The sequence below is a fragment of the Zootermopsis nevadensis genome, unplaced genomic scaffold (assembly GCF_977971745.1).
Source record: "Zootermopsis nevadensis isolate Lab colony 2312 unplaced genomic scaffold, Znev_1.0 Znev_ptg000028l, whole genome shotgun sequence".
Lineage (NCBI taxonomy): Eukaryota > Metazoa > Arthropoda > Insecta > Blattodea > Termopsidae > Zootermopsis > Zootermopsis nevadensis.
In genome coordinates, this window is record NW_028259160.1 from 15,164,004 (window position 1) to 15,179,420 (window position 15,417).

Consider the following 15,417-nt stretch of genomic DNA (forward strand, 5'->3'; position numbering starts at 1 on the left):
CGTCACTGACCAAAATGACATTGTAATAGCTTTATCAAACATTAAAAAAATAGTTAATAGGGCAAATGACATATAATGTGATTTCTTTTAATATTAAGCATCGGTGGAATGAAGTTGTGTAACAGAAAGGATGTGGTGTACTCTAAAGGACACCAATGAAACTAAATACTGGTTATTGTACTCTGTAATGTTCACAGTACATATATGATTATTGTGCCAAGGAACAAAACACTCTGTCTAAAACGTAATCTGTGATACGTTCTACGACGTGGCGGTCTTTATGGTATATATAGTATGTACTAAGATTGTCGAATAATTATGAGACAGCAGACAGTAACTATCTTGAATAATAATTTTAGAATACAAAATACGAATTCTTCCTCGCTGCTGTTAATGTTTCGTTGCAATGCTGCCAACAAACTTCGAAGTCTTAACCTATTTTGTCATGTTCGTAATCAGTTTCATCATTCCGCGACTATGTGCAGTGGGAGTGACGTGAAGCTGTGTAAATATTGCATGTGTAGTTTTGACTTGGATATTTAGCGCAGATGAGTACTGCTTGACAGGTTCAAGTTAATGGAATTTAGGTTATTTGAGTCACAGTAATTTCTCTCTAGGACGGTCGTTAGGCAACTTTGTTTTGCAGGGAGAAGCCCAGTGTCTGTAAACTACTGTACTGCAGCTGTCAAGAATATTTTCGAATCAAGAAACATGTTACAAAGGGAGAACATAATGTGCTTATTTGATGTTGATGGCACACTGACTGCACCCATGAAGGCAAGTTTCATGATAGTTGACAAAGGTGCTGTCTGTCATTTGACATTCAAGGCTAGAGAATTGACTGGGAAATAGATGAAAGGTTATATATTTGCGCTGCTTAAGATATGGAAACGTAACCCAATGTAACAAAATCAAATTAAGCTATATGTTTATTGGTTTTGAAGTTTACACAGTAGTATGAGTTTAAATTGTATTTTTCTGGGTTGGTGAAAAGTGTAGACTTGAAGAAAGATACTAAAATTTAGAAGGGGGAGGGTCGATGGAACCCATTCCAAACAATGCTACAATCCAGAAGACAGCCATCTAGCCAGCTCACTGCCTTGAAAATCCTACAAGAGGTGCACAATTTAAATCTTGGCTTGGTACCAGCTAATAACTGCTGATTTTTATGGTTCCTCTAGCCTCTGCAATAACACAAAAATTGTTTATTACACTTGCAGGTCATTGAGCCAGACATTGAGTCATTTCTGTTTAATGAATTGAAACCAAAGTATACTCTTGGTTTGATAGGAGGATCAGACTTTAAGAAAATAGCATATCAGATGGGTGGTTCAGAAGAAGGTAAGAAGGATTTTTTTGTGACACAATATTTAGTTATCATTGTTAAGAATTTTTGCTGTGTAAAATATTTGAGATATTTAGCATATATCTCACATATATGTATGTACATTTGTTGTTCCATAGCATAGTTACAGTGGCCCGTGTTCAATCAAAGGGCAGTTCATATGACATTTGTTTTGCACAAAATATCACTGAAGCAGATTTTTCTTAGACTGTAAAGTTTCTCAATACCAGTAATCATTTCAACATATTTATCTATCACTGCCCCAGAGATGTATAAGAAGCACAGTCAGCATTTCAGATGTCACTTAGGGCTTGACTTATGAACTGGCAATTGGCTGTGCTTAGAACAAATACAATTAAAGACTTGTGTTTTTAATGATTATTGTTGTTGAAATAAATTATCCTACAATCCAGTAATTGTTTTTATTACAGTTCTAAAAAAATATGACTACGTATTTGCAGAGAATGGGTTGATAGCTTACAAAGATGGCAAATCCATTGGATGTCAGGTAAGATAAATTATATTACTTTGATATATCTGTGTCAAACCAAGAAGCAAGGATCAAGAATTGGCCATTATATTATTTGACCATTTATAACATTAAAACCTGTAGTTCTATGAAAAACTAATGTTCTTTGTTTTTTGTACGTGATATTTTGATATGATACCAAAATATGTTGTTGGTATAGTGTTAAATATGTCAATGTTCTTAAATCAGTGATACGTTCAATGTTTCAGAGCATCCAGGAGCATATGGGAGAAGAGACACTTCAAACATTCATTAACTTTGCTCTTGGCTATATGTCACAACTAAAACTGCCAGTTAAACGTGGTACATTTATTGAATTCCGTACAGGACTTATTAATGTTTGCCCAGTTGGACGAAGCTGTAGTCAAGTGGAGCGTGAACAGTTCTTTGAATATGACAAGGAGCATAAAATAAGAGAAAATTTTGTCAAAGCTTTAGAAGAAAAGTTCTCAGATTTGGGACTTGTATATTCTATAGGTGAGTTGCAAACAATGTTAGCACTTATGAAATTACAATTTATTTGCTGTTGACAAATATTATACATTTGTAATGTTAATACAAAGTGAGCAGAATCTTATTTAAAGAAGAGGGAGACATTTGGCTGTTCCCTTACATCACATTGAAGGACAACTTCCATCTCGTTATATCACGTGCAACAGATGTTGGTTAGGATACTATTTGTGCTTTACCTACTCCCTCACCCTCTGCACAACATAGCCAACTTGATACCTCATTCACCCTACTCAAGTATGCTAACTTGCTTTTCCTTTGCAAGGACTAATTGTATTAATTAGAGCACATTCCAAAGTTTAGAATTAGATTAATCTTTGAATCTGCTTCTAGGTGTTTGTGTATATAATTTTTCCTCTAGGGGTATATGTGTAGATGATCATGTCCATGGTAATATTGTGCTAGGATACACTACATTAGGCAGTAGAGTAGATTATGTTATTGTGTTTTCATTCATGTGGTAATATTTACATGTATGTTTTGTAGTGATGCTTACATGCCTTTAGCAGTTAGTTGTTCACATTGCTTTTTAAAATAGTACAATATGTTTGTTTATGTTTTCCTGACAGTTGTGGTGTTTCACAATTTAATACAAATATGTTTTTATAAAAAGCAAGGATGGTGCATTATACTCGTCTTTGAGCAAACACGTAACAGTTTTATCGTTTATTAATTTCATTCATGTCATATTAATATTTAATTTTGCAGGTGGTCAGATAAGTTTTGATGTCTTTCCAAAGGGTTGGGATAAGACATACTGTTTACAATACTTGGAGAAAGAAATGTTTGAAGAAATTCACTTCTTTGGTGACAAGACAGACCCTGGTGGCAATGATTATCAAATATTCACAGATCCTCGTACAATTGGTCATAAGGTAACTTCACCAGCAGATACCGTAAACCAATTGAAGCAGTTATTAAAATAGAAGCTACTGCAACTTCTTTATACTAAGGGTACCATATGACTGGAAAGAGAAGGTTGGTACGGAATAAAAACTGAAACACTGTTATAGAAGTACAAGTTAGCAGTGCTATATTTCTAGAAAGACTTATATTTAGCAGTGTGAAAGGGAGGGTTCATGTATGGTTTGTTGACAGACAGTGAACTTGTAAGTAATTGAAATGGAACACAAGTTAAAATGAAAAGTAGGATTTAAGGTACTCACAGTGGTTGGTACGGTCTTCTGGGTTGTAGTGCCATGTAGTCTGACAGAAGTTTACCAATGTTCCAGAAGTCACTGGTAAACTTCTACTAGACTACATGGCACCACAATCTAGAAGACAGTCATCTTTAAGATGGGAACTTCATATTCATTTTAATTTTTATTATTATCTGTTCTTTGTGATATATTTTTAATGGCTTGTTTTATGAAAAAGCTGGCAATATTATGTACTGTACATACTGCCTGAAACAATTATGTGTTATATATAACTTTATATACACTTACACATACAAGTGATTATGGTATATTATGTATAACATATAAAACATTTTGAAAAATATCCCAAAAATGTTAATGATGCAGTGCCATCTTTCTTCTCTGACCAAAGTACATCATGCTCCCAATACTTATTCCCATAAATGTGATTTGTTTCATTTTCCGGTATATATAGGTGCACGCTTTTCCTGGAATGCGATGAGTCCTTCCATCCTGTCCTTTGTAGGAACAACTTGTGCATAACATGCTTCTTCAATAATATTACCAGTGCTGGTATCAACTTCTAAACCAGAATTTATTGCAACTTTTGCCAGTCTTACACTAAGTGGTCCATTAGGGATAATTTCACGAGCAACTTCCAATGCTTTCAAGTAGGCTGCATTGCCTTCATTATTTTGTTTCACTGCATAATTAACAATACCCATTTCAAAAGCCTCTGTCCCTGTCACTGTTTTGGCAGTGAAAATCAGCTCCTTTGCAAATGCTGGTCCAATGAGTCTAGGTAACCGTTGAGTGCCTCCTGCACCTGGGATGATTGCTAATTTAGTTTCAACTAAACCAAGTTTAGCATTATCTGATGCTGTTCTCATGTCACATGCTAATGCCAATTCAAATCCACCACCAACAGCAGTACCATCAAGAGCACCTATCACTGGCATAGGTAGGCTCTCAACAGCATCAGTAAGTGATCTCAGTTGTGACACAAATGTTTTAACCTCCAAGTTAGTTAGTTTCAATCGCTCTTTTAAGTCAGCACCAGCACAGAAGATGCCAGGAACCATACTTCTAACGATGAAAACTCTAACATTTGTATCATACTTTACTGAATCTATTGCCCGGAAAAAGTCTGATGCTAAAGTTCGATTAAGAGCATTCTTCGCTTCAGGCCGGTTCAACTCGAGCACGACAATTCCATTATCTGTCTCTTCCAAGTAGTTGAGTCGTAGATTTTGTGAACGACTTGCTGTAGATGAAGACGGTCGGCGAAAGATTCTACGGATATGAACAGAATGTTTGAAAGCATTTACTTTCTTGATTAATGACATATTCAACAACTGTTTACACTTCCGAAGAAAATGCAGCGTAATGTGATATGGGTAATTGCATCAGAAAAACTTTCCAGCATGCACGTAGGGAAATTATGTTTTGCTTTAAAAATTGTGCATACACTTTGAATATGTTACTTAAAAAGTTTAAAATGAAGTAAAATAAAATTATCAACTAATATGTGTACAATGGTTTCTAAACACAGCTTTTAAAAAACGAGAGAAATTTTGTTCCATACGGAGATGTAACATTCAACTTTTAGGGAAAAATAATGCCACTTCCGCTCCCAAGCGACCTATGAAGATTTTCCGCCAGAGTTCGTATTGATGTACAGACTTCCGGTTCTTTCTTGTTTGCGTGGCGTTATACGGCGGTGTTGAAGGTAGGAAATATATCGTTGCGGGTGGTGCTGTTAATATAGTAATTCTGCATAATTGCAGTGTAGTAAACTGTGTAAGATTATTTGTCTAATGGTGTGTTTTCTTTGCTGAAATATTTAAGGATGGGTAATATATATGTTGATCTGATGGGCATGTGCTGGCACATGCCAGACATTGAGGGTACAAGATCAGGGTCGACTGCATTTTACATAGCACCAAATTAAAACAACGCAAGATATTCCATTGTTTTAACTGAAAAGGTGTGGTACAGACAAGCGATACATGTAGGGCTACGCAGGCACAGTTACAAAGTATGCTTAATTGTTTCTTGTTTAGAAAAAGTCATCCTGTTTTTGGTCGCAGAATGTGTTGAGATTTCGTTTGTGGACAGGCGTTTTGCTTCTGAACGGCATTTTCCATCTTAACTGTGCCACATTTTTTGTGGTAGGGGGTTACAATTGTGGAGCCTTGCATGGGTGTGGTAGTGTCCTTAAGATGGGAATTTCATGCATATGACTGCATTCTGTGAAAGTTGCCATTCCAGGGTTTGCGAGCTCTGCTGTTATATACTGAAAGTGGCTCAGTATATGTAGGTGATTACCAGGTTTGTTCCTTTGCATGAATAATTTGGGTATTCATTATAATACAGTGTTGACCACTCATCCTGGACATGTAATTGGTGATGAACAATGTAGTTTCTTTGTTTGAGGCCTGTGTTTTGTATAATCAGGTATGTGAAGTGTACATTCTGCTCATGTTCTCAGTAATCATAGGCACATTTGATATAAGATATGTATATGGCCCCAAATTCTGGGCAAGGGACATCAACAATTTTGTTGATCATCTCTAATCATTTGGAGGCAAAATTGAAAATCCTTGGTTAATCCCAGTCAGAACTGGATAGTGTCTGCCTGATTCATGACAAGGAAACAGTGGGTGAAGCATGTCCCTTTGTGCAGTTGGTTTAATATTTCTCTACAAGAGTATGTACAAAGTAGTGTTCCTCTTGCAGGTCTACCTAGCCATTCAGGATGGTGAATGGTAGAATTCCTTCGGTCTTTAGTAAGACTTATGTTACTCCAAGAAGACCGTATGAAAAGGCTCGCCTTGACCAAGAGCTGAAGATCATTGGAGAGTATGGTCTTCGTAACAAACGTGAGGTGTGGCGTGTAAAATACACTTTGGCTAAGATTCGTAAGGCTGCCCGAGAACTTCTGACATTAGAAGAGAAGGATCAGCGTCGATTGTTTGAGGGTAGGATAATTTGTTTAGCCATTCTTGTCTGGTGCTACTGTTTTGTTCACACAAGGAGGACTTTGGATGAGAATGCACATAGCACATACTTTTGCTGGAAATTTGTCACTAATTTACTACTTTGTTTTTGATGGTCTGTGATGGCATTACATACATGAATTGGCCTTGAATGGATAAAATAAATGGTTTATCATATTATTTAACAATGAAAATAATGGAAAGGATGTATTTTGTTCCCTGATGATTTGTGTTCCTTTTTCTTTATAATATTTCTGTGAGGAGGTATTTTGTGACACTAGGTTTGAGTGTTTTTTGTTAAACAGATGGTAGATTTAAGTTGTATTAGTGGAGCCGTGGGTATATAATTTATTTTGTATTTTATAGTTATATACACTAATTTGTCTGAGATTACTACAGTTATCTATGATTAACTTAGATCCTTACTTTATTATTAGTATCGTGATTTCTATGGCTACAGGTAACGCTCTTCTACGTCGATTAGTTCGTATTGGGGTACTGGATGAGAGCCGAATGAAGCTTGATTATGTTCTGGGTCTGAAAATTGAGGACTTCTTGGAGCGACGTCTTCAGACGCAGGTCTTTAAGTTGGGGTTGGCGAAGTCAATCCATCATGCTCGTGTTCTTATTCGTCAGAGGCACATTCGGTAAGATGTATTTTTGTGTGTTAGGTGCGTGGCCCCAATCACTGGGCAAGTGACATTTGTTTTGATGATCACTAATCATTTGGAGGCCAGATAAAACTCCCTGTTTAATCCCAGTCAGAACTGGATAGTGTCTGCCTGATTCATGGCAGGGAGACATATATATCAGGTTTCTAGTCTTTGTGGTGAATACTGGCATTTCTTCTGGTCTTGTTTTCCTGACATAATGCTTACAAATACAGTAATTTGCTTGAATGTTTGTCTGCTCTTGGTTTTCCACACCACAGATTTAATCCTTTGTCCTTTATATATACATAGCTTTGATACCACAAGGGAAGACGGTAGGTAATTTTGTTATAGAATGTGGCATAAGGAAGTTGCAGAGATGGATTGGAATTTGTCTGAATCACTTGTTTTTGCTGATGTTAGAGGAAACTATTGTATATGATATATACCTTGAATTATGCAAATCTTGAGGTGTGTGAGAACAAACAGAAATGAGATTCTTGTTGAAATTAATGAGCGTGTGGACAGTATTTTGCCATTTATTTGTGTGCATGCATTAGAGAGTGAGTGAAAGAAAGAAACATGGTCCCTTCAAGGGAGGAACTTACTATGATCTTTTACATCAAATTACTCAGGAAAATATAACAGCAGTTTTGGTTGTCAAAGATCATCAATGCAGGTCATGCTAGATAGCAGGGTTTGGGTTTCATTGTTTTGAACATTGAGTCTACTACCTTAATAATACATGAACATGGGGATTTCTGTTAGTACCTTGTGTATTGCATGTCTAGATTCTGTGCATTAAGTGATGTATTAATTGCCGCTAGGTTTCAAGAGCTGCCAGTTAGATGAATGGATTTATTTTCAGACAGACCACTTGGGATGTGGGCTGTTTGCAGCCCCTTCCCTACGTCTGTAAGGTTTACAAACGGGCGAGGGAACCAGATATGAAGGTACTTAGGATTACTGTCTTCTCATTAACTGAAAATTAAATGTGCACACCCATTTCTTTGTTTTGGGTGCATGTTGTGTTTGATTTTTTAAATTAAATTGCACGTGATTCAATTCTGTACAAACCAGACATGTTTTGGTCATGTTTGAGATTCCATCAGGAATTTTGTGAGGTGAACAGATCAGAACTTTTCAGTTTTGTATTTTTTCTAGTGTATTACAGTAAAGTGTCCTCAAGTATTTATGGGATTTGTAACCAAGTACGCGTGAAATTGTTTAATGCTGTATGTCATGGTTGACTATAGTGAAGTTCAAACCAACTATTGCTATATGTTTTCTTTTTGCAAATATATTCCTTATGTGGCCAACTTGCATAGTGAAAGGTACTTTATAAACTGTCGATACATTTGTAAATATTATGGCTCTTATATTGTGCTGACAAAATGTATTTTTCCCTTCAGAGTTTGCAGGTAGGTGGTGAATATCCCCAACTTTATTGTGTGATTGGATTCCCACATTGGTCGTTACATTTGTTTTTTTGCAAACGTGGATTTTTCGATGCAGGGTTCGCAAGCAGGTGGTGAACATCCCCAGTTTCATTGTGCGACTGGACTCCCAGAAGCACATTGACTTCTCTCTGAAGTCTCCATTTGGTGGTGGCCGTCCAGGACGTGTGAAGAGGAAGAACTTGAGGAAGGCCACAAGTGGAGGTGGTGCTGCTGATGAGGATGAAGATTAAATGTAAACTTTCTCATGTCATGACTTGATGTATCAATAAAATGTGTCTGATCAAGTTCCTTTTTGATGAATCTACCTCAAATATTTTAATATGACCTAAGAAGGGTGTGAAAATTCTGAATTTCCTGCAAAACCTGTATGCAGTTTACCATTTCTTTATCCTGTGCTCATCTGTAGATGTGGAATTGAAGTATCTGTTTGTCTTGTCCCAATAATGTACCAGTTCCCAGTTTATATACTTTGAAATAATTTTATTAGTACCAATATGATATAAGTACATTACTCTGATCCAAACTGTGTTTAGCATGCCAGTAACTTGTGGATAGAAGGAAAATGGTACAAAAGCCAAAACATAGCTGATGTGGGAATATTGAACTATATCATTCACTACAAATAATTTATGTTTATGTTTAACCTTCCCTTCCCTTAGACTTTAATTTTTGCTTATAACGTGGAATGCTTGTTTTCCTTGATTTGCCTAAGGATAAAATACAAGTGTTGGAGTTGTGTTTTGACATATATTAATGTGCAATGCCTTAAACGTTGCATTGTTAAGTGAAATCTAGCAATCTATGAAAAATATCCTTGTCAGTATTCAGAAAAAAGTTGTTTTGGAGGTGGCCATGTTAGCATACTGTCTAAGAATTTGTCAATCTTGGTTCTGTATGGGTGAAAAAATACAGGTTACTAGGTCAATGTCAAGTTTATGACGATTTAGTGTATGTGTGGCCCCATTTTCGTCATACAAAAGAATCGATAGTAATATAGAATTGTTCGATCACGCACCTTTGCGGCTGAGGGGGTATAAAAATTTCTTGACCAGGGTGACTAAGCAGGGAAATTTACTATTGTTTAGTATAGTAAATTGTCCGAGTGTTGGCCATGCACATGTTCAGACATCTAGTGTCGCATTTTACGAATGTTGAAAGTACGAAGTTTTGTTCCGGTGTACTCTTTTCTTGTGTGCATGTTAATATTTAAATGAGAATATGTGGAACGTATTTAGTATTCTATGTACCTTGTGATGTGAATTAGTTTGTGAAGATCTGGAGGATTTTGTAAAATGGGCATCTAAAGAATGACCATGCAAACTAACCCAACAAAATCATACCAAGAGAGCTGTAATCAGAAACGAAGCCAACCAAAATGGTCATTCGGTAAGTGCACGACAATATTATTTACAATGTTTGAATTCATATATAATATAATAAGGTGAATATTATCGCCCTGATGACGGAGGCAGTATGACCTCTGAAACGTTAAACATCTACCATACTATATGGCGCAACAACCCAGGAGACAAATCTTCACGTTACATAATGTTAATACCGAAAATATACGTTATTTATTCTGAGAACGAAACGAACACAAAGTAGGCCTACACCTTGTTGGTAAAATGCAAAATTATTGAATAATAGAGTAGATTCTAGATCCAATTTCCATCGTGCTTCAAACATTTGGTTTCTTACAGTAGTTTAGAATTGAGTTACTGATATTTTGTGGAATGGATCGCCTTGCCTATGTAAACATCTGTACGAAGACTTAGGGCATATTTCACTGTAGGAAAGGATCTGTGAAGAAGTAAGAATGCCACGAAACTTTGTATGAAGATACATACGGATGAATGGGCAGGTTTTAAAATACTGTATTCTGCAATTACTGTAATTAGTTAACTAAAACGAGAAAGAAGGTGCAAGGACGGATTGCACCTGAGGGCAGGCGACCTAACAGACCGGAAACAAGTTGCTTTCAGTCGCAGTGCCTACACTTTCTCTTTGCAGGAGAGACAGCTAGACCTGATGAACAACGTATTGCTTAAAATATTCGTGGGGCCGGTGGGATCTCCAGAGAACAACAATGGTCGAATCAAATGGGGGAGAGGGGCAGTTCAGCGCATCATTTCGCTCTAAATCGTTTCTTACTTGTCTGTGACATTCTTCCTTCCTTGTTTATTTATATCTTTTCCCTCCCTCCGGTCGTAATTTTAGGCACGAAACATAAGGACAGACAGGCACAGGTATCTTTGTACCCGTTAATTTTGTGTGGTTCGCGCGAAAAGAAATTCGCAAACAATCGATCTAATACCGACAACGTTTGTGATAGTAACTCTCATGATTTAATTCGACAGACTCCGAACTTGTGGATAGTAACTTGTGTGGTCTCCATTTTCGAATTAAATGTGCAAATAAAAGATTAAAACATATAGACATGATTTTTGCAGTGAAAGTGGCGAGAGTGGTTGGAGAAAGTTGGAGCGGGAGCAGACATCTTATGGCTGCGATTAATCTTATATGCTTGCTACTGTGCACTATGGTCAATTCTCAGTTACTTATTTAACGATGTTTTCTCAGCTACAGTGGTTATTTAATGTTTGATGTCCAATACGATTATGAGTGATATATACCTACTACATACACACGAAAATTTGTGTTTTTTTTGTTTTGTTAGTAAACGATAAAATTTCCCGTTTCTAAACATCACGCTAAGAAGGGGCTGGGCACGGACTGAGGTTTACGCTGTACGCATTCTTGATTGGTCCGTTTCGTGCTTCATCCTTTGTACCCCCCGGGGGGGGGGGGGGGGGGAAGCCCCGCTTTACCTGTTGGTAAGAGGTTCAAATCTCGAGTCGGTCTGGAAGCCGCAAAGGACCTTATTGAAATTATAGGTACGAACTCTTACACGTTTTAGAAATATGAAGATCGTGTTGGAACCGACCTACTTAGATCAGACTTCTGTTCGCTAGATCCAAGTAACGTAACAGAATTTATGTAAATAGAGTCGTTGTAACGTAATATAGTAAAATGCCACGAAGTGTAAAGGTCTGAGTTCAACACAGTTCTTCAGATTGGCATCAAAGAAATAATGCGAGAGAAACCATAAAATAGATGTCACAATACGCCATGTTTTTAAGCAGATGTTCGATATTGGCTTATGGAGAGGATACTACTGTAGTTTTCCGCGTTATAAGTTATAAATTTACAGGAAACGGATTTCACGTCAGACCTGATTCCAGTCACCGCGTAGAAGAATTGCACTAAGCGTCTCGCTATAGCGCGTGTCCCAGAAACGACTAAACTATACGAGGAAATGCAAAATAGAAGCAGTACTGTTTGTACCAGAATTTACTGACAGCATGAGGAAGTTCTTCGCTATAGTTTGTGTTTCCCAAATAAATTATAAGTCACAAGAGAACCATTCACAATTATGTGTTAAACATACGAGGATGTTCCTCACTCCTACAGCGTGTTCCATAACCAAGTGACGTTACATCAGGAAGTACTTGTCTAAGTCGCGTTCTCCGAAAACAAGTGGCACTGCTTGTCTCAGATTTTGCTGCTGATGTACGAGGAAAGTCTCCATTATATCGCGTATACCAGGAACGAGGCTATTGTCTGAGTCGAGAAGAATTAAGTTACAGCTCATATGTAGGAAATACCGCCAAAAAATTCCAGAAGACCCCAACCATGTCAGTGCAACCATTATAGCCTATCTTGTGCGCAGGAAATGCAGTTGATTGTCGGATTCCAGAGTTCGAGTCATGACATCTGCAATGTAAGAAGTATTGACATATGGTACGTTAATTTTTAAGTAACTTCCGGTTTGAATCATAGTCTCGTATGTTGATGTGTTGACAGTCGCGAATAACCAGGGCTGTAAACCCTTCAGTCAGTCAAGTAACCGACCAAATAAATGAGCAAATAAGTTCATTAGTAGTGAAACTTGGTCGGTTCTTAGTCGGAACGCGCGTTTTTCAAGTGGTAAGTCTCTAAGTTAATTTCACTCTTGACTTATTTGGGCTAACGGGTGATCAGGAGTAGTCCACTCGGGCGGAGAAGTTCAACACGGCCTTTAATTCTCCATGGGATGGCTTAATCTGGAGGAAGATATAGTATTTGATGTTTTCACGGCGGTGAGAATGAAGATGGCTGTCTTCTGGGCTGAAGCTCCATTTAGTAGAAGTTAATCAGATGCTTCAGAGGTCCTTGCTTCCTCCATTATCAGGGCGATAATTATAGCGTTACTACGCAGAAGACAGCCATCTTCGGAGGAAGAGATATTTTCATATCGAAACAGGGGTAATGTGTGTGGACCACTCCGAATTATCCAGCCTCCAACCCAAAGGATGTAGGTTGTAAATCGAATGGAAACACGACACGTAATTTTTCATTCTCAGGCCTCGTGTACGGAGGAACTTCGTATACTTTAACAGTAAGTTTTACGTGTTTTATCGTCGTCGATGTAAATTGATTTCTGTGTTCCTGGTTTTGCGTTAATGTAGACGGGAATTCATGGATCGATAGTTCGTTCAATCGACGTCTTAATTTCGGGCAGGGACGCGTGTTTCTATGACACGATGACTTCGTATGTCTTTGGCTCTTTTGCGGAAGGAATGACGCGAAAGGAAAGCGATTTGCTAACATGACCAACCCAAAAGAAATTAAATTCCCAGGTGGCCGCACTTCTACTTTTGGGATCTGACTTGTAAATTCACGCACTCTGATCAACGCGGAAGCCGAGCCAACACAATTATTCGTGACTGAGCTTGATTTTGCTTGCTCTCTGCATCGTAGCTTTATCTCAGAGACGGCGCGTGGAAAGAACACGTCAGGGGTGGCCAAACGGATCTTTATTCTGAATTTCAGCAGTGTGTGACTTGGAAGATCCTCATAAACTCACGGACTCTTTATAATTATGAATTAACAGTTTGCTACGCCGTTGAACCCTTCGAAGCCGAAGCTCGTATTAATGCTTAAGAATTCAGTCCGTACCGCAGAGGAAACAATTCACCATTACATTATATCAACTGGTCAATGCTGTATAAGGAAATGATTGATTTTTACACTGATGCTCAAACGATACTCGTAAATACAAAATGAAGAGTGAAGAATGAAGATTGTTGAAACAGGATAACACAGGACTTTTCGAAAAAAAAAATTTCGGAATAAAATACCATCGCCTCTTGTTTTATAACAAAATTACGTAATATACGGGCTTTATACAATGCAATCAGAATTTTTTTTCAGGAAGGAATCAACTCTGTGTATTGAAGGTGTTGACTAAGTAAGTCAGTAAACATCAGTAGAGTAGCTTACTGTTCACCCCTGATAACAAACCCTGGATTGTTGGAACCTGCTGGCGATGTTGCTCGAGGCGTGGTGTGCCGGCAACCGAGCGGAAACATTTTGTCACTCTGGCATGCCTCACTGTTCGAAGCGATTTACAATTAAGACAGCGTTTCGACTAAAGAGCTATTCTCTTCCTAGCCATTAAAATCATCGTACGAAAGGAAGGTTTTAACTACTGACGTGACGAAGGAATTGTTGATAACGTCGTGGTGGGTTTGTATCACTTTTACAACCCGCGGCGTGCAGATTTTACTTGGCCGAAATTGTGTAATTCCATATTTCAGACCAGTTTTCTTTCGTACTTTTTAATTGTGAGGATAATACTAAAATGGATCTTAAAGTAATGAATCTTTGGGAGAATTTCTTAACCATCTGAGAGACTATTAAGTTTTGAAGAAGGATTCTTTTCTGTGTAAGAAAAACTTACTTCGTGAATTACAATTAGCCAATGTTTATAAAAATAAACCCAAAACAGAAACAGTAGAATTCTCTCCGCTAAAGACGTTCTGAACTACATATAGATATAATTGTCTGTCTCACTCACTCTCTGGTTGACTTTGGTGCCGGAGAGGGTTCTGCGGACTATAGGTTGAGAAACACAGGTAAGAGCAGTGTGAATTGGACGGTTATGTGTGTGGTTTATACAGTACCCTAGATATGTAAGGCCCATTAGAATGGAGAGTAGCCTATCCGTTTACTGCAACACCGGCTGAACAGAAGGTCGTCGAGTTGGTGAGTGGCAGAGCTTTAGATCAGGAATTGCATTCGGGCTGATTTGTTCGAAGTGCCGACTGCCCTGTCTGAAGCTCATCAGCGGGCCATAGCCGATTCCATATCCTTTAAAATTCACCATTCACTGCCTTCTTATTATTCGATGCTATTATACGTAGGCGTTGAATTTGAAAAACTTGGTTAAATAATCCAAGAAACAAGATAATTCCAGTTTGTGATGTTTGTCTATGAAACGGTTATTTGAGTTAGGATATAAAAAATAGGCACACTAAATTTTGTTTTGCGGATATTTACACTTTCTATGGGTTTTAGTTTATTTAACGACACTTTGTTTTTTTAAAGATAAGACAGCAATAAGAACTTACGTAAATATTCGTCATCTGTTTCAAAAGTTAATAAGTCGGTCAGAATGTCACACACACGGACAAAATAATGCTATATGCTTGCCTTCCCTTGGAAATGTAATTATTAGGCTGAAAATACGCTAGTCAGTACGGCCTGCGGGGCTTTGGTCCATTCTCTCACAATGAGATACAGCATAACACAGAAACAGCAATCCTTTCCAGAGATTAAACTTTCGCTGTTGCGTTTTTATGTAATACAACCTCTGAGACTCTGAGTGTATTTGAAAACATTTGAGAAGTATATTTCTTCTCGTCACGCTGTTGAAGTTGTTTGATTGAAGGCAGTAATTCCAT

General features: G+C 37.7%; 4 protein-coding genes across 6 annotated transcripts in view; 3 read left to right on the forward strand and 1 right to left on the reverse strand.

Annotated features, from left to right (window-relative positions):
- Positions 1–166: 166 nt before the first annotated feature.
- Positions 167–3,887, forward strand: Pmm2 (phosphomannomutase). 3 transcript variants are annotated; one of them, XM_022070198.1, is made up of 6 exons: positions 167–283; positions 647–777; positions 1,221–1,341; positions 1,777–1,853; positions 2,084–2,351; positions 3,093–3,887. In XM_022070198.1, exons 2-6 carry the CDS (start codon positions 712–714, stop codon positions 3,308–3,310), a joined length of 750 nt encoding a protein of 249 aa, XP_021925890.1. In that variant the 5' UTR covers positions 167–283; positions 647–711; the 3' UTR covers positions 3,311–3,887. The 3 variants fall into 3 exon arrangements, with proteins under 3 accessions (XP_021925890.1, XP_021925891.1, XP_021925888.1); XM_022070199.2 differs by having other exon boundaries at positions 190–292; XM_022070196.2 differs by lacking the exon at positions 167–283 and adding an exon at positions 348–505.
- On the reverse strand, positions 2,369–5,021 carry LOC110832832 (methylglutaconyl-CoA hydratase, mitochondrial). The gene has a single exon (XM_022070202.2). It carries the CDS (start codon positions 4,867–4,869, stop codon positions 3,979–3,981), a length of 891 nt encoding a protein of 296 aa, XP_021925894.1. The 5' UTR covers positions 4,870–5,021; the 3' UTR covers positions 2,369–3,978.
- Positions 5,022–5,149: 128 nt separating this feature from the next.
- On the forward strand, positions 5,150–8,916 carry RpS9 (ribosomal protein S9). Its single transcript, XM_022070204.2, has 4 exons — positions 5,150–5,252; positions 6,263–6,504; positions 6,983–7,169; positions 8,688–8,916. Exons 2-4 carry the CDS (start codon positions 6,282–6,284, stop codon positions 8,860–8,862), a joined length of 585 nt encoding a protein of 194 aa, XP_021925896.1. The 5' UTR covers positions 5,150–5,252; positions 6,263–6,281; the 3' UTR covers positions 8,863–8,916.
- An 843-nt stretch (positions 8,917–9,759) lies between these two features.
- Positions 9,760–15,417, forward strand: part of Cht7 (chitinase 7) — a 55,921-nt gene continuing 50,263 nt past the window's right edge. Inside the window, exon 1 of the mRNA XM_022070191.2 lies at positions 9,760–10,018. The gene's annotated coding sequence lies outside the window, so the exon portion shown is untranslated. The remainder of the gene's footprint in view (positions 10,019–15,417) is intronic.

Excerpts from the sequence above, each read along its gene's own strand:
- Pmm2 (XM_022070196.2), top strand. The coding sequence starts at position 394 with ATGTTTCGTTGCAATGCTGCCAACAAACTTCGAAGTCTTAACCTATTT. Across the intron at positions 778-1,220 it reads CACTGACTGCACCCATGAAG|GTCATTGAGCCAGACATTGA; the intron begins GCAAGTTTCATG and ends TTACACTTGCAG. Across the intron at positions 2,352-3,092 it reads GGGACTTGTATATTCTATAG|GTGGTCAGATAAGTTTTGAT; the intron begins GTGAGTTGCAAA and ends TTAATTTTGCAG.
- LOC110832832 (XM_022070202.2), bottom strand. The coding sequence starts at position 4,869 with ATGTCATTAATCAAGAAAGTAAATGCTTTCAAACATTCTGTTCATATC.
- RpS9 (XM_022070204.2), top strand. The coding sequence starts at position 6,282 with ATGGTGAATGGTAGAATTCCTTCGGTCTTTAGTAAGACTTATGTTACT. Across the intron at positions 6,505-6,982 it reads TCAGCGTCGATTGTTTGAGG|GTAACGCTCTTCTACGTCGA; the intron begins GTAGGATAATTT and ends CTATGGCTACAG. Across the intron at positions 7,170-8,687 it reads ATTCGTCAGAGGCACATTCG|GGTTCGCAAGCAGGTGGTGA; the intron begins GTAAGATGTATT and ends TTTTCGATGCAG.